The 19,415-nt window shown below is 40.9% G+C and overlaps 1 protein-coding gene across 1 annotated transcript in view; it reads right to left on the bottom strand.

The window, feature by feature from the left end:
* Positions 1-14,244, bottom strand: part of LOC117507741 (elastase-1-like) — a 52,350-nt gene extending 38,106 nt beyond the window's left edge. The window contains exons 1-2 of the mRNA XM_034167554.1: positions 14,194-14,244; positions 13,166-13,325 (exon numbers count right to left, since the gene is read on the bottom strand). Of these exons, the coding sequence (XP_034023445.1) occupies positions 13,166-13,325; positions 14,194-14,244 (211 nt within the window). The remainder of the gene's footprint in view (positions 1-13,165; positions 13,326-14,193) is intronic.
* Positions 14,245-19,415: the final 5,171 nt, after the last annotated feature.

Raw genomic sequence — 19,415 nt, 5'->3', positions numbered from 1 at the left:
TTTCCTGACGGGCATCTCCTATCGTCGAGCCTGCCCACACGACACCTTTATTAATTGACTGTTGCACATTCTGATTCTGCTGTGTTTGGGTTGTGACATTCACACCAGTAAGTGTTATAATTTGACTTCTTCCATTGTCCGTTCATTTACGCCCCCTGTTGTGGGTCCGTGTCACTACACTTTCCCAACAGTGGACTGATGAACTAAAATTGAGTTATTTGGACATAACAAGGGGCGGTATGTATGGCTGAAAAAGAACACAGCATTCCAAGAAAAAATGCTTGCTACCTACAGTAAAATTTGGAGGTGGTTCCATCATGCTGTGTGACTATGTGGCCAGTGCAGGTACTGGGAATCTTGTTAAAGTTGAGGATCACATGGATTCCAGTCAATATCAGCAGATTCTTGAGAACAATGTTCATGAATCAGTGACAAAGTTGAATATTGCGCCGGAGCTGGATTTTTCAACGACGACCCTAAATACTACTCAAAATCTAATAAGGCATTCATGCAGAGGAACAAGTACAATGTTCTGGAATGGCCATCTCAGTCCCCAGACCTAAATATTATTGAAATCTGTAGTGTGATTTTAAGCGAGCTCTCCATGCTCGGAAACCAACAAACCTGAGATGTTTTATAAAGAAGAATGGTCCAAAATACCTTCAACCAGAATCCAGACTCTCATTGGAAGCTATAGGAACCATTTAGAGGCTGTTATTTCTGCAAAAAGGAGGATCTACTAAATGATGTATTTTTTTCTGTTGGGGTGCCCAAATTTATGCACCTGTCTAATTTTTTTATAGAATTATTGCACACTTTCTGTAAATCCTATAAACTTCATTCCACTTCTCAAATATCACTGTGTTTGGCTGCTATATGATATATTTAACTGAAATTGCTGATGCAAACAACCAATGATTTATAAAGGAAAATCATGGCAATCATCTGGGGTGCCCAAACTTTTGCATACAACTGTATTTTTAATTTGATTATATCAAGTTGAACAGATTTACTTTCAGTTTGAGTCTAAGAAAGATAATTTTAGAAATTTTTATACTGAGAAGCCTGATTTACATTTTGTATTTGAAATACCATAAACAAATTAAAATGTGTGAAATACTAAGAGGCTGAATACTTTTGGAAGCCACTGTATGTCGGGAGACTCAGATGAGAAGACTCACTTGCATTGTCGGCGATGACATTTTGGGCAACTAGTCCGTTTCTCTGTGCATGATCCAGCATGCAGCTGCCTCACTACCAGCAACTGGAGAAGGCCAAGGGACAACCACTTTTCACCTGACGCAACAGATGATAGAAAGCCACTTTCAAGAGGTGGGGTTGGACTTACTGTCTGCATGACTGATTGCCATCCATGACCCAAGGTGTTTCTGTGGTGTGGCGTACGCAGCGGTGTGCCACACCAGCGCTTGCTCCCAGATCTGTCATATGTGATATGTGAGTTAGCATCCTGGAGCCTCCAGTAAGCAAAAAGCAGCATGGTGATGGAGTTACACAAAAATCTAATTAAAACACCACCCCCGAACATGGTGGAGCTTGTGCAGCTGTTTGTACAGCATGTTTTTTGTTGCACTCCACATTTATACCTGTCACTGTGCTGTCATCATAATTATTCCCTGAGGGAAAAGCAGACAAAATAACTATGTCAATTAGCACAGTTTAACAGAGAGAGTGCCAGTCAGCCTGAATAAGTGGGCTATGATAACAGTAACTTGTTAATTTGTGGAATAATCTATCACTGCATGAAACGCTGAATCCTGTCATACCACAGACAAGTCTTTTGACAAAATAATAAGCTATCAAAGCTGACTTAAAGTCTGGTACAGTGAGGTTAACGCAGGAGGCCAGTTTCAGTTCAATGGCAAGCTGGTGATTTTTGATTCTGTTCCTTATTCAGTATTTTTTCAATCATATTTTACCACTAACAAATGGAAGTACAGAGAGCCACAGGCGCAGTCTGAGAACTCTCTGATCTGTATAGTATTGCTTTCACATGATTACTGTGTTCATTAAAAGGCAAAAACAAAAAAAAATTTTCTTCAGTCATGAATAGTTAAAGGAAGTTCAAGTAAAGGTGGATGTACTTCTCCAACAAGTGAGCTAAGCTTAACTGATGCTAACATGATGCGAATGAATCATTTAAAGACAATTTTCCTGTTTTTTAGCTAAGCTAATGTTTTCATGCGTGAATTAGCTTTTCAGCTAGCTAAAAACCATCAACAGACCAATTAGCTCCCGATAAATTTAGTTCACTAACATTTATTTATTTATTTTTTGCTGGTAAAGTGAGTAAATTTAACGGTCATAAATATTTGTAAACCCTAAAATCATACATGTTAGTTCTGTTTATGAATGTAAAAGGCTTGCTAACACCTCCGGTGTCCCACCGAGATGAGGTGCCTCGCGCAACTGCACACGTGGAGATGATGTAACTCGCTCGACGTGCAACTGCGCATGCGCATTTTGTTTATTTCGTTCCTCTACCCACCACCGAGAAGTATTCACGTAAGTTTTATTTATTTATTTATTTATTTATAGCCTAGTAAGTAAAACATTTTCTGTGTTTTACTTGAGGAGCATAAATGCATGTACATATGTATATTTTGCCTATCGAAGGTTAAAAATAATTATCATTTTATAGTGAGTACATTTTATACATTACTACGTTCGGATAAACAATTTACTTGCCCATCAAAATAAGCGAACTTCGTCAAGTAATTTTTTCAGTGCATGCATGTGCAGTTACGCAATGAACCTCATCTCCACGACGCACCTCATCTCAACAGAACACCAGTTCACAGGTCAAAGCACACAAACGCTGCTGTTGTTGCAACATAGAGTCGAAAGAAGTTACACTTTGGACAGAAACGGTTTGTAAGCAGCTCAAAAGTCAACATTTTTATTTATTCATTCTTCGTGCATTTGTTTTGTGTTTGTGAACGCAATATGGGTGAGCGTACTCCATTAACGGTTTATAAATATGCAATTCAGAGATAAAATGTGACTTTTAATACTGTCATTTACTGCTACAGCCATATTTTTACAATATTTTAAACAGACTGAAAAAAGGATATATATATATATATATATATATATATATATATATATATATATATATATATATATATATATATATATATATATATGTTCTCCACTCAGATTGCAATAGCCAATCACAGATTAGCCTTTATATACGAGGTCTGTGATAAAGGTAACGGACCTTATTATTTTTTTCAAAAACCATATGGATTTGAATCACGTGTGATTACATCAGACATGCTTGAATGCTCGTGGGCATGAGAGTTTTTTCTCGCCTGTCGGTTACGTCATTCACCTGTGGGCAGTCTTTGAGTGAGGAGTGGCCCACCCTCTCGTCATTTTTTCATTGTTTAGGAATGGCTCAGAGACTGCTGCTTTGTATGATCAAAATTTTTTCAAAAACTGTAAGGCACAACTGAGTGGACACCATTCGATAAATTCAGCTGGTTTTCGGTAAAAATTTTAACGGCTGATGAGAGATTTTGGTCTGGTAGTGTCGCCGTAACGATGGCCCACGGTGCCTGACGGCGATCTGCGCTTCGAGGCGGCAGCGTCTCGCCGTTTCAAGTTGAAAACTTCCACATTTCAGGCTCTGTTGACCCAGTAAGTCGTCAGAGAACAGAGAACTTTCAGAAGAAGTCGGCATGAGGAGTTTATTCGGACATTCCATTGTTAACGGACATTTTGTAATGAAAGAATGTGCGGGCAGAGTCGCATGTCGGGCCGGACCTGACCGCGGGGGGTCGCGACAGGAAAAACACCTCCGTTGGAAACCTTAACGGGCAAGTTGGAACATGCCCAAGCTGTTAAACAATTTCTCAGTTACTCACTTGTTGAAAGCCATCAAAAGCCTCCTGAATTTTACAAATGGTTTTCAACACGGAGGTGTTTTTCCTGTCGCGGCGCACACAGATTTGCCGAGTCGTCACGGAAACGACTCGGCGAATTTGCGCGCACGTCTTTCATTACAAAATGTCCTTAAACAGTGGAATGTCCACATAAAGTCCTCATGCCGGCCTCTTCTGAATCTTCTCTGTTCTCTCACGACGTCCTGGGTGAATTAAGCCTTAAATTAGGATGTTTTCAGGTCGAAACAGGCCGACGACGGCGCCTGGAAGTGCTGCGCGACGTCCTGCTCCGTGGGAAGTCCTTACAGCGACAGAAACACCCCATAATCTCTCATCAGCCATTAAACTTTTCACCAAAAACCAGCTTAATTTCTCGAATAGTGTCCACTCGGATATTCCTCACAGGTCCAGAAAAAATGTTGATAAAGCAACGCGCCGTCCGCAGCGGCTATTCAGACAAAGAGATTCCGACGGGCGGGGTGGAGCACTCCTCACTCAAGGCCTACCCACAGGCAAATGACGTCACCGACACGCGTGAAAAAACTCACGCATGAAAAAACTCACGCATGCGCACGAGGGTTCAAGCATGTCTGACGTAAAAACATATGAATCAAATCCATTTATTTTTTGAAAAAAATAAAAGGACCGCTTTTTTCATCACAGACCTCGTGTGTGTATATATATATATGTTCTGCACTCAGATTGCAATAGTCTATCACAGATTAGCCTTTCTGTCCATCATTTACCTGTATTTTGGCATGATTGGTGCCAGAAAGTTATGTTGGATCCAAAAGGATCCAAAAACGCTAGGACCAAAAGTTGTATTGGTTCGGTTCCCACTGACCAATAGTGTTAGAGCTTATTGCCAACAGCTAGCCAATCAGAGCGCGGCATACGAAGGTCAGGAACTTGCTGACAGACGCTGGTTGAAAAATGGCAACAACATGTCAACAACAGCAGAAAATCGGTCTGCCAGTGAGGTTTGCTGAGTTCACAGAGGAGGAACTGGTGGAAATATTGAAATCCAGGATGCCAAAACACTAAGAAGGTAGACAAGCAGGCTACTGACGTTTAGAAGCAATCATCGCATCAGAATCAATCATATGCTGTTCACAACAAAATAAATTGATCTAATTTACTTGACTTTGTTGTTTGCTTAATTTGGGAGGGGGTGGAGAACAACAATTGTATATATATATATATATATATATATATATATATATATATATACAGCCTACAAGAGCACCTAGTTACAACACAGACTGCAGTCAGTTTTACAAATGGGAGAAATCAAGACCGCAAGTATAATATAGACGGTATTTGATAAATCAAAGAAATACAGTGCTATTTGAGTACTGAGTTGTCTTCTATGTATATTACATCTGGATAAAGTGGTGCCTTTCACCTGCGTCCAGTCATTTAACTTACATGGCTGATTTAATTTCATTTTGTGCTTACAGTCATTAACATGCACAAAATCCTCATTTACATACTGCTGTCTATGTCACATTACCACATGCTATCAATTACTCTGAGGAAATGACCCACCAAAACTGTCTCCACCCAAACATGCAAAAGTTTGGATGGCCAACACAATTTAGCACTCATGTTCTGCGATATAAGTAAATCAGGCCCATAATCCTTAAATACACCTTGCACTGCAGTGGGAACCAGAGTAGTACCATCTCAGTTTGTCCGCCATCTTCAGCAGCCCTGCACAATCCTTAGGGGGTCCGATGTGTTAAAGGATGCAGGCACACAGGGAACCCCCCATGAAGTCAACAAGACACATAACTACTGGGAAACAAACCAAGGTAAGATCAGAGCTCATAAGCTCATAATTGGCTTGTTGGCCTTATATGCCCCAAAAGTATCCTGGCTTGCAGAATTTCCCAGCTGTCAGCAGTACTTTTCTTGTAGTCACTGGATTTTTCCCCAAAATTAGTGCATGAAAACTTGTGTAACAATTACTTTTTATTACATTTGCTGTATGTGGTGTGCGTATAATAAATACACACACATATACAGTGATGGGCACAGTTCGGATAATCTGCTAATTATCAAAGCTAACGTTTTCATTAGCGGATTAGCTTGTCAGATAACTTGGAAAACCATCAGTGGACCATTTAGCGTCTGATTAATTTAGTTCCAGTAATTTTAGGCTGCTAACAAATTTTGCAGGCTAGTGAATAAAGCTTAACAGTTAAAAACATTTAAGTCTAAAAGCAAAGATTTTAATGCCTGCCTGTTGCATGTTTGAAGCAGACAGACAGCTATGAGAGGTACAGCTGTATCCTCTGCAGGCAGGGAAGAGCTGACTACCAGAGAGAAAGGGAAAGAGAGACAGCGAGAGAGGTGGTGTGTGGTGTGAGAGAGAGAGAGAGAGAGAGAGAAAATTAATGTAATAATTTGAGAGAGACAAGAAAGATCATTTCTCTTTACACCATACAGACTCGCCGGCATATCACACAGTCATGCACAGGGAGACAGTTTTGACTTATGGTTCAAATTTAAACAAACTAATTCCGGACAAGTTATTGAAATTAACGTCATGTCTGTCATTTTGCAAAGTGAAAAATATCACTATATGTTTTAATTTTAAAGGAAGGCACTTATTTTGAAGGTGTTAGCGCGTAGACACACATGCCGCAGTGCATTATGGGTAAAATAGTTTCCTGACATGAGTGGTTGGTCGATGGTTTAACACAGCACATACTGAAACGTGGGGTGGGTTTTACACATAAATCTGTTTGTAGATATGTCGTTTTTTACATTTGTAAAAAAAGGAAATTGAAAACTGAAAATTCTGTTGCTAAGTGGAATTCAGCACTTTTTGGTCGAATGTGTGGCAAGTGCTGTTCATACTGCCATGAACACTGCCATCTACTGGCCAGTATTGGCTGAAAATTTAGACTACTGTATGAAAGTCACTCAGCCCACAAGCGCATGTGTGGCGGGCACATGCATAATTTCCGGCCCAATCTGAAGTGGCAGTAAGGATCTAAAGAGTCACATACAAAAACTTTGAATCCAGAAATGCTCACACTGACAAAGTTGTTATGGTTAGAGGTCTGGACAGGACTGGACTGGTTGAGGCTATGGACCCAATGCTGGAAGCAAGAACAGAATGGGTGTGAATGAAAATATATTTATTTACAGCAAGGACAAATAAATATTGCTGCGCTGGGGGTGCCTGCAGAGTGGAGAGGCAGCCCGCTTGTGGAGGTGGTAAAATAGGGAGCTGCAGGTTCCCAAGCCAGTCTTGTAAATGAACTGATGACTTGAGCTATACAGAGCCAGGAACAAGGTGGGACACACAGAGCCGAGATCAGGAACTAGGAGAAAGGATCTAGTGACTATTCTTGGAGAACAATTCTTTGAAATAGTTCTTGGTACTAGTTCTTGGAACAGTTCTTGAAGAAAGTTCAGGAATACAGTTCTTGGGAACAGCTATTGGAATTAGCAGCTCTCGGAAAACAGCTCTTGGAAAGAGTTTTTGGAATTAGCTCTTCATCATGTACAATCATAAACAGGTTCTCACAGACAAGCAGGAACTTAGCTGAACGTGGCAGAAGCTAAGTGCTCTGGAGCGAGAGCTGGAGGAGTTCCACAGTGAGTGGTGTGCGACAGTTGTGGAGCCGGGAGCAGATGCGACTTGGAAGCTGTGCAGGAGAGTGTCTGAAACATCAGAGCTTGGAGTGTAGCAGAGCTATGTGCTCTGTAGCAGAGAGCTGTAGAGTTCCCAAGAGACGTGGTGCCGGGAGTTGATGCAGTGTGGAAGCCACACCTGATAGTGCCTGGGAATCATGGATTGTTCTTGCTGGGTTCCGGACTTGGACTTAGAAGAGGAAGACTCTGGCTTCATGAAGAGGATCAGTCTCAGAGAGAGTCACGGAAGACTCTGGCTTCCTGGGGAGAAATCTGGCTTCATGGCTTCAAGTTTTTCATCAACTTCTTCTGCGTTTAGAATGCTCGATTTGATAGCCTCACGGAATGCAAAGATACTTAAAACTGTGCATGTTAGCAATTAACTTTATGCTAACAATATGTTCTATCAATTGATGCCATCACAAACTATATTTAATCATTTCAGTTGCTAAAATGTCCTGTTCAGCACAAAAAAATATGTTAAAATTGTAAAATTGAGAATGACCTTAACCTCTAATCACTAATAGAACCGTATAAATCGATTCTGCACACTGGAAACTACAGGAAAGGACATTTTATTTGCTGAAATAAGCAGAAAATTTACTGATTTATGAGAAATTTCAAATTTCCTGCTCACGCAGATTTGGCTCTGAAAGTGCTCACCTATAGGATTCAAAAGTGTCAATTACAGAAATAAGGAAATATGCCACAGAACGAACAGTGGTTCTTGAGGGTTACTGGCACCCCTTATGAGGAATCACACTCACTTTTTCTATCTACCCGTCAAGAACTGAGAACCGATATGTCAGTTTTGCCATTTGTTGTTTCTATATTTTTAATGTAACACTATCTGAGGCCATTTTTGACATTAATTTTGAACATGACCAAATTCAGTAAATTTTGCCTGATGGAAAACCCAAGCCCGGCGCCAAAAAAAAAAAAATTAAGGGGCGATGAGTTTATCACAGGGGGCAGGGTTGCCCCCCCCCCCCCCCCCAAAAAAAAGTGAGCACCGGAGGGGATGTGCCTCTGAGCGTGCATAATGAATTGGGCGTGCTCCTGGAAAGCTCATGTATTTAGGATACACCGTTGTAAGAGACTGACTGAGTAAGAGTAAAGAGTGATGACAGTATTTTTAAATTATATTTGAACGTATAGACCCTCGGTCAAGTGATCTCCTGCATACACAAAACCAAACCAACAACTGATCTGAGAAACGACATGAGACAGTAGATTAACCCCACATACAGCCCTCCATCCAACACAGCGCAATTGGGCATGACAGTCACACAACGGGTCAAAGATAAACCTTTCATGTAGATATATTTACAACAATACATAACTTTTATCTTAACATCCTCCCCAAGTGAGTCGTGCTGCATGATCTGCCTTTTGCTTGGTGGACTTGACGAATCCCAGGAACTCCAGCTCTGACACTGCTTGAATAAATCGAGCATGCTTTAATTCGTCCACCTTGCCATAATCGCTGGACTCAGGATCCTTGCCCTCTGCTGCACTGACAAGCGCAACCCTCAACCTATCAAATCGCTTGAACACAGACACATGCCATATCCGTTTGTTTTAAAATTAATTACTTTAGTTAATTAATTTGGTAAATACATGATTTGTTAAATACATGATATTATTGAATAACTAATATTTTGCTATATTTTACAGTATTTCTTTTTCTTTCTCTTTTATTTTATTTTTTGATAACTCTCACATCTGAGGTCTGGCACCGGGTCTGGGAAAAACTAACTTTGCCATTCTCAATCAATCTACTTGAAGGGTATAATGGTGAAAATGTAATCAAAATCAGAGTAGGTCATCCAGCCACCCCCGTATGATTTTCTCTGGGACAGCTCATTAAAGTGCACATACGCTTTCAACCTAAGGGTCCCAGTGACCTCCCCCTTAGTGCCTGCAGTCACCATGCCAAGTTTGGTGTCGATTGCTTAATTACTGTGACTGTGCATAGCGAACACACACACACACATGGTCAGCTTTATATATGATATATATATTTTTACCATGGTCATTGAGAATTCCATGTCTAACTGGTGTGCATTATTTTCGTGTATACGCACACGTAGTTCAGCGAGTTAAGTTACTGTAATATCACTCCACTCTCATCGTCACCATAGCAACACGCAAATCAGTAGCAAACGAGAAGAACAGCAAAAGCAACGGCACAAAGATTTAACATCGGATGAACTGGACAAGATTGAAGACGGGAAAGAAGAAGAGAACACAAAAAAAGTTAACTTAAATAAATATTTGTGTGTAAGCTCAGTGTGTGGGACCATAGTATAAGCGGATTAAACAACTCAAAGCCGTGCATTATACGGTTTGAATGCACATCGCGGAGTCTAAAACACCACCACGCGTGGTGTTACTTCTCGTTGTTTAAGGGGAGGCCATGGAGGAGCACTATCGGTGGGCCTTGAAGAGATTCTGGCAAACCGTCCGACGCGGTCCGAGGCGGAAGCAGCTCTCCACCAGCACTGTTTACGGGGGGGGAGCTGTTGACCCTGACTGGGGATGTTCTCGGGCGGTGGAAGGAATACTTCGAGGATCTCCTCCATCCTATCGTCACGTCTTCCGAGGAAGAAGCAGAGACTGGGGACTCAGAGGTGGACTCGTCCATTACCCAGGCCGAAGTCACTGAGGTGGTTAGAAAGCTCCTCAGTGGTAAGGCTCCTGGGGTGAATGAAATCCGTCCTGAGTACCTGAGTAAGAACGAGATCGCGAGTACAAGCGGCCGAGATGAGTTTCCTCCGCAGGGTGGCTGGGCGCTCCCTTAGAGATAGGGTTGGGAGCTCAGTCACTCGGGAGAAGCTCGAAGTCAAGCCGCCGCTCCTCCACATCGTAAGGAGTCAGTTGAGGTGGCTCGGGCATCTTTTCCGGATGCCCCCTAGACGTCTCGCTGGAGAGGTTTTCCGGGCATGTCCCATTGGGAGGAGGACCCGGGGAAGACCCAGGACTGCTGGAGGGACTACATCTCTCAGCTGGCTTGGAATGCCTTGGGGTTCCCCAGAGGAGCTGGGGGAGGTGTGTGTGGATTGGGAGGTCTGGGCGGCTTTGCTTGAGCTGCTGCCCCCACGACCCGACTCCGGATAAAGCGGCTAACATATATATATATATATATATATATATGTTATTGCAGTATATATTTTATACATATTTGTAAATTATTCTGAACAAAAATATGATTCTTTTAGTTAACACAATATTTTTATACTGAGTTTGAAAACTTTTCCCATGTTCCTCTGTGGGCAGTCCTTATGAACACAGGGATGTGCATAACCCTTCTTACCTTTGACCAAAAGTGGGACGAAGTCACCATCACTCTCAGTTATGAATCAGCAAGTCCCAGTCAAGTCTCATGTCATAATGACCACCAGCTGTTTGCAAGCTGACTTGAGACTTGACTTGGGACTTGCAGATTGATAACTTGAGAATGACTTGATGGTGACTTCATCGCACCTCTGCCATTGACAGACAGGACAATGCTCATACTTTAACTTTTACCTGAACTCTCGATTCCAGAACACCAAAGTGAACGTTATTGACCGGCCTGCACAAGCCCTGACGTGGCTCTTGCTGAAAATTGTGGTGTGAACTGAAGAACCGAGTCCATTGCCAGAAGACCATCAAATTGAGAGGAGCTTGGAGAGACTCGCGAAAGAAGAATGGGCTGGATTCCTTAGGAACATATCTGAGACTGTTTTGTTTGTTTTTCAAGGTGCAAATGACAGAGAGGTGGCCAAAGAGACAAATGGACAGGCACACATACCTGCTTCTAAAACTCCCCATATGGTAAAAACACAAACACAAATCTGTTCAGTGCAAGAATATTACGTGTCTGTCTCAGAATTTACTTTGAGCTATTTTTTTAAATTTCCATATTTATTTTTTATAACTGGATTATTTCACATGTAAAATTTTAATATCGGAGTAGAAAGTCCTACATGTCACACTTTAATCAGAATCAAAATGGACATTATAAATAAGTATCCCTATAAGCGCTCTTCGGGGTCAGTGGTAAAATGTAATTGGCAAAAAATGTATTTTCAATTACCACTTCAATGAAAAACTGATTCCTTTCATGTTACATTATGGACTTGGCACCCATTTAGGTAAGCCCGTATCTCAAACATGCAGTGGTACAATACAATATACTACTGCCTTGCTCTTAAAGAGCAGCAAGAGACCACCGATGGAATGAGAGCAAGACAATGAGTTAGACAAGTGAAAGCCAGAGAGGAATTCGGCCTGCTGTGAATATTTTAATTAACAGTTAATGAAAAGTTATCATTAGGATTAATTCATCCTTAAGGCCAATTTAAATGTTCTTTTCCACTGCTTGTGAGGATAATCATCTGGCAGCAGCTAAGAGCTCTCAAATTGTTCATATTGGGACCTCAGCTGTAGATAATATAGCCAATGATTCAAAGTTGTGTGACTATAAAGGTTGTCTCTTAGCAGCATGCACCACTCCTGAAAAATATTCAGATGCAATAAAACCATCAAATCAGCTAAATTATATGTAAAATTGAATCGGCCAGTGGGCGAAATATTCCAGCATTTGCCAACAGAGTCAGATTTTTGCATAACCAGCTCTCCAAATACATCATTACTCTCATCTTTGGTAAAGCCTGGGGTGGTTAAGTGCACTAAGATTGTGGTTGATGAGCCTTATACTTGTCTTGCAGAGGGAAAGAATCTGTGTTTCAGCTGAGAGCTCTTGCTGGCACTGCACTGTATGGGAGACAGATGAATTGTTTCACACATAAGTGATTAAAAGGTGAGCAGAAACACTAGCACTGAACCTTTCTGCTCACCCTCCTATACCACAGAAATGCATCCATTCATGTCCTTCACCTGACCAATGACACGACAACACCAAAGTAGCTACTGTCGACTCCTAATGTTAACTACAGTGTGACACTAAGCCTATGGTCACATGAGCTAAAAATGAGGGTGACACGTAGTTTGCATTTGATGTGTGTTCCCAGGGCGTGGCCAGTTCGTGGTTATTTGCCGTTAATGTGCACAATGTTTAATGATTATAAAGGATGGGAGACTTGACACTGTTACTTATGAATTTTTCCTCCATGCTTTACCGCTTAACAGAGCCAAAGTTTACTTGATTTGTTTAAGTTCAACATTCACAATGATTTTCGTGTATCGCTAGTTAGCATACTAACATCTCCATAAGATGTCTTGTAAATAACTTCTGATGTATTCTCTAGTTACAAAAACAACATTTTAAGATTTAGAAGTGTGTACATTTTGCTAAGTTTTACGAAACATATGAGGAAAAAAAAGCCAAACATATCAGATTTATACAGAAAGACAGCTCTTTTGGTGCATGGTCCACCATCTTAGATTATTTTGTTTGAGTGACCAACCAGGTGAACTCAGTCGGATTGGCAGTCACTGTGTCTCATCGCTCAGCATTTGATAATAGACTTTTCTGTTCCGCACATGAATAAATTGAACTGAAAAATGCAGACAACCCCATACTGACTGGGTGAAATAAGTGATTTGATTTACCAAACGAAAACAGTCCCAAAGCTTGGGATCTGTCCAAACAGTGCAAAGTGTACCACAGGCATAGGCAGAACAGGTGGCGAGGCTGGGTGTGGCTGGCAAAGGAGGTGCATCAATGAACGAGAAAGGAGTGGATGACTGAGCTGATATGTTAACCTGCACTGGAGTAGATGATTGTTTGCAGATGTGAGAGGCAACCAGGTCAGCCACGACAAGCTTAAAACCCACAAGACAAAAAAAAAAAAAAGATTGAAATCCTCACATTCTCATCTTTTTTGGCCCCACCTAGCTATCAGCATAGTGATTGTTGTCTCTTGTCACTGCAAAATGATCACTGTTATTGAAAATATGACAGGTTGTGGCTTTGCCTCTGTCACTTGTAACTAATGTGACCGTAGGGTAAACAGCGACAAAAACTATTTTCTGCAGGTGTAACGAGTGATGTGCCATTTGGTACATGAACAGACTCTGCTGTGTGGTTTGTGTCCCAGACTTAATTTGGGCAGGCTTCAACAGCAGACTGTTTTACAGCAGTCTGTGGAGGATTTACCAACATAGAGCCAACACATAACCCAAATGGAATGTAGGATTTCTTTAATGACAAGACACTGAAAGCTGACAGGCATTGCACTGTGATCACTAAAGCTCACAGGCAAACATGCCTAATCTCCAAGGAGTTGCAGTTCACAGCTTGATGGAAATTTTGGGCTGGTTAAAAAACTGAGAAAGTGGTGTATGATTGCTCTCTGTATTCTGGTGACCTTCAGCCTGTTTACAGAGAAACTGAAGTACTGTGTTCCGCTGAGCTTCTCATGGTGAATGAAGGCATGGTCCTAACCAGCCCAGTCTCATGTTTTTTTCATGATACCGTCACAAAATGTGTTACAGTTGACCTTCGATCACTATTTTTAACCCTAAACTATCACTGACACCATCATGAACATGTATTCAATTTTGTGATGGTTTCACAAACTAATACATTAAATCACTTTTTGTGATGACATCACAAACTTGGAGTGAGATCGGGTTGGTCCTGACAGGTGACTCTGCTGTGCTGTCCCGTTGGCCTGCCAACTGTGAGTACTTGTACAAGGGTGAGCCTCCCTGCCAGGATGTTGGACAAGTCTGGTGCCATGCTTCTGGTGGCTGATCAGTTACACAACATCCTCACTGCAGGTCTTAATGCTCAGTTGTCATCTACTACTTTGATCAGATTTTTTTGTTATCCTGTTCACATTATTCTTTTTAACGTGCCCAATATCATATTCCACTGTCAACTGTTTACTGTCCTGCAGAAACTGTACACATACAACAAAAGTGGGGCATGGCCTTATCTCTCGCTCTGTCTCGCTCCACATCTCATACTAGACCCCTACCGGACCTGGTCACACCATGCATATGTCAGACTGGGATGTAGGACACACAGCAGCCGCGCATGTATGGTGCTGCATTTTAGGTACACGCTCTTTCCACATCATTTGTCTTTGATATTGTGTTGTTATTCTACACTCTGTACACTCCATAAATTTTTTATGTTACAGCCTTATTCCAAAATGGATGAATTTTTTTTCCTTAAAAATTCAACACACAATACCCCATCATGACAATGTGAGAAAAAAAGTTTTTTGGAGATTTTTGCAAATTTATTAAAGTAAAAAAAATAAAATAAATTATATATATATATATATATATATATATATATATATATATATTGATTCAATACAGTTGACTTTAGACCTCCGAGACAAGATTGTCTCAAGGCACAAATCTAGAGAAGAGTACAGAAACATTTCTTCTGCTTTGAAGGTCCAAATGAGTGATCTCCATCATCTGTATGTTCAGATCCACCATGACTCTTCCTAAAGCCACACGTGTAAACTGAGTGATCGGTGGAGAAGGGCCTTAATCAGGGAGGTGACCAAGAATCTGATGGTTACTCTGTCAGAGCTCCAGCATTCCTCTGTGGAGAGAGAAGAAGATCCAGATGGACAACCATCTCTGCAGCAATCCACCAATCAGGCCTGTATAGTAGAGTGAACAGATGGAAGCCACTTATTTGAAAAAGGCACATGGCAGCCCACCTAGAGTTTGCCAAAAGGCACCATGAGAAACAAAATTCTCTGGTCTGATTAGACAAAGATTGAACTCTTTGGCGTGAATGCCAGGCATCATGTTTGAAGGAAACCAGGCACCATCCCTACAGTGAAGCATGGTGGTGGCACCATCATGCTGTGGGGATGTTTTTCAGCAACATGAACTGAGAGACTAGTCAGGATTGAGGGAAAGATGAATGCAGCAATGTACAGAGACATCCTGGATGAACACATCCTCCAGAGAGCTCTTGATCTCAGACTGGGGTGACAGTTCATCTTTCAGCAGGACAATGACCCTAAACATACAGCCAAGATATCAAAAGAGTGGCTTCAGGACAACTCGGTGAATGTCCTTGAGTGACCCAGTCAGAACCCAGACCTGAATCTGATTGAACATCTCTGGAGAGATCTGAAAATGGCTGTGCACCAACGCTCCCCATGGAGCTTGAGATGTGCTGAAAAAGAGGAATCGACAACATTGCCCAAATATATGTGTGCCAAACTAGTGGCATCATCTTCAAAAAGACTTGAGGCTGTAATTTCTGCCAAAGGTGCTTCAACGATGTATTGAGCAAAGGGTATGAATACTTACGCACATGCAATTTCTTAGATTTTATTTTTAATAAATTTGAAAAAAAAAAACTTTTCATGTTGTCATTATGGGGTGTTGTGAGTAAAAAAATTAATTTACTACATTTTGGAATAAGGCTGTAACACAGAGGTCTCAAACCGGTTCCAGAAAGGGCAGAGAGAGTGCAGGTTTTCTGTACAACCACCCACTCCAGCAGGTGATTTCAATGATTAACTGATTCCACCTGCTCAAAGTCAATCAATCAATCAATTTTTTTATATAGCGCCAAATCACAACAAACAGTTGCCCCAAGGCGCTTTATATTGTAAGGCAAGGCCATACAATAATTATGTACAAACCCCAAAACGGTCCAAAACGACCACCCTGTGAGCAAGCACTTGGCTACAGTGGGAAGGAAAACTCCCTTTTTAACAGGAAGAAACCTCCAGCAGAACCAGGCTCAGGGAGGGGCAGTCTCTGCGGGACTGGTTGGGGCTGAGGGAGGAGAACCAGGAAAAAGACATGCTGTGGAGGGGAGCAGAGATCGATCACTAATGATTAAATGCAGATGGTGCATACAGAGCAAAAAGAGAAAGAAACAGTGCATCATGGAACCCCCCAGCAGTCTACGTCTATAGCAGCATAACTAAGGGATGGTTCAGGGTCACCTGATCCAGCCCTAACTATAAGCTTTAGCAAAAAGGAAAGTTTTAAGCCTAATCTTAAAAGTAGAGAGGGTGTCTGTCTCCCTGATCTGAATTGGGAGCTGGTTCCACAGGAGAGGAGCCTGAAAGCTGAAGGCTCTGCCTCCCATTCTACTCTTGCAAACCCTAGGAACTACAAGTAAGCCTGCAGTCTGAGAGCGAAGCGCTCTATTGGGGTGATATGGTACTACGAGGTCCCTAAGATAAGATGGGACCTGATTATTCAAAACCTTATAAGTAAGAAGAAGAATTTTAAATTCTATTCTAGAATTAACAGGAAGCCAATGAAGAGAGGCCAATATGGGTGAGATATGCTCTCTCCTTCTAGTCCCCGTCAGTACTCTAGCTGCAGCATTTTGAATTAACTGAAGGCTTTTTAGGGAACTTTTAGGACAACCTGATAATAATGAATTACAATAGTCCAGCCTAGAGGAAATAAATGCATGAATTAGTTTTTCAGCATCACTCTGAGACAAGACCTTTCTGATTTTAGAGATATTGCGTAAATGCAAAAAAGCAGTCCTACATATTTGTTTAATATGCGCTTTGAATGACATATCCTGATCAAAAATGACTCCAAGATTTCTCACAGTATTACTAGAGGTCAGGGTAATGCCATCCACAGTAAGGATCTGGTTAGACACCATGTTTCTAAGATTTGTGGGGCCAAGTACCATAACTTCAGTTTTATCTGAGTTTAAAAGCAGGAAATTAGAGGTCATCCATGTCTTTATGTCTGTAAGACAATCCTGCAGTATAGCTAATTGGTGTGTGTCGTCTGGCTTCATGGATAGATAAAGCTGGGTATCATCTGCGTAACAATGAAAATTTAAGCAATACCGTCTAATAATACTGCCTAAGGGAAGCATATATAAAGTGAATAAAATTGGTCCTAGCACAGAACCTTGTGGAACTCCATAATTAACTTTAGTCTGTGAAGAAGATTCCCCATTTACATGAACAAATTGTAATCTATTAGACAAATATGATTCAAACCACCGCAGCGCAGTGCCTTTAATACCTATGGCATGCTCTATCTCTGTAATAAAATTTTATGGTCAACAGTATCAAAAGCAGCACTGAGGTCTAACAGAACAAGCACAGAGATGAGTCCACTGTCCGAGGCCATAAGAAGATCATTTGTAACCTTCACTAATGCTGTTTCTGTACTATGATGAATTCTAAAACCTGACTGAAACTCTTCAAATAGACCATTCCTCTGCAGATGATCAGTTAGCTGTTTTACAACTACCCTTTCAAGAATTTTGAGAGAAAAGGAAGGTTGGAGATTGGCCTATAATTAGCTAAGATAGCTGGGTCAAGTGATGGCTTTTAAGTAATGGTTTAATTACTGCCACCTTAAAAGCCTGTGGTACATAGCCAACTAACAAAGATAGATTGATCATATTTAAGATCGAAGCATTAAATAATGGTAGGGCTTCCTTGAGCAGCCTGGTAGGAATGGGGTCTAATAAACATGTTGATGGTTTGGATGAAGTAACTAATGAAAATAACTCAGACAGAACAATCGGAGAGAAAGAGTCTAACCAAATACCGGCATCACTGAAAGCAGCCAAAGATAACGATACGTCTTTGGGATGGTTATGAGTAATTTTTTCTCTAATAGTTAAAATTTTGTTAGCAAAGAAAGTCATGAACTCATTACTAGTTAAAGTTAATGGAATACTCAGCTCAATAGAGCTCTGACTCTTTGTCAGCCTGGCTACAGTGCTGAAAAGAAACCTGGGGTTGTTCTTATTTTCTTCAATTAGTGATGAGTAGAAAGATGTCCTAGCTTTACGGAGGGCTTTTTTATAGAGCAACAGACTCTTTTCCAGGCTAAGTGAAGATCTTCTAAATTAGTGAGACGCCATTCCTCTCCAACTTACGGGTTATCTGCTTTAAGCTACGAGTTTGAGAGTTATACCATGGAGTCAGACACTTCTGATTTAAAGCTCTCTTTTTCAGAGGAGCTACAGCATCCAAAGCTGTCTTCAATGAGGATGTAAAACTATGACGAGATACTCTATCTCCCTTACAGAGTTTAGGTAGCTACTCTGCACTGTGTTGTTATATGGCATTAGAGAACATAAAGAAGGAATCATATCCTTAAACCTAGTTACAGCGCTTTCTGAAAGACTTCTAGTGTAATGAAACTTATTCCCTACTGCTGGGTAGTCCATCAGAGTAAATGTAAATGTTATTAAAAAATGATCAGACAGAAGGGAGTTTTCAGGGAATACTGTTAAGTCTTCTATTTCCATACCATAAGTCAGAACAAGATCTAAGATATGATTAAAGTGGTGGGTGGACTCATTTACTTTTTGAGCAAAGCCAATAGAGTCTAATAATAGATTAAATGCAGTGTTGAGGCTGTCATTCTCAGCATCTGTGTGGATGTTAAAATCGCCCACTATAATTATCTTATCTGAGCTAAGCACTAAGTCAGACAAAAGGTCTGAAAATTCACAGAGAAACTCACAGTAACGACCAGGTGGACGATAGATAATAACAAATAAAACTGGTTTTTGGGACTTCCAATTTGGATGGACAAGACTAAGAGACAAGCTTTCAAATGAATTAAAGCTCTGTCTGGGTTTTTGATTAATTAATAAGCTGGAATGGAAGATTGCTGCTAATCCACCGCCCCGGCCCGTGCTACGAGCATTCTGACAGTTAGTGTGACTCGGGGGTGTTGACTCATTTAAACTAACATATTCATCCTGCTGTAACCAGGTTTCTGTTAGGCAGAATAAATCAATATGTTGATCAATTATTATATCATTTACCAACAGGGACTTAGAAGAGAGAGACCTAATGTTTAATAGACCACATTTAACTGTTTTAGTCTGTGGTGCAGTTGAAGGTGCTATATTATTTTTCTTTTTGAATTTTTATGCTTAAATAGATTTTTGCTGGTTATTGGTGGTCTGGGAGC

The sequence above is a fragment of the Thalassophryne amazonica genome, chromosome 3 (assembly GCF_902500255.1).
Source record: "Thalassophryne amazonica chromosome 3, fThaAma1.1, whole genome shotgun sequence".
NCBI lineage: Eukaryota > Metazoa > Chordata > Actinopteri > Batrachoidiformes > Batrachoididae > Thalassophryne > Thalassophryne amazonica.
Note: the sequence above shows the minus strand (reverse complement) of the source record. Positions and strands in the feature narration are given on the sequence as shown.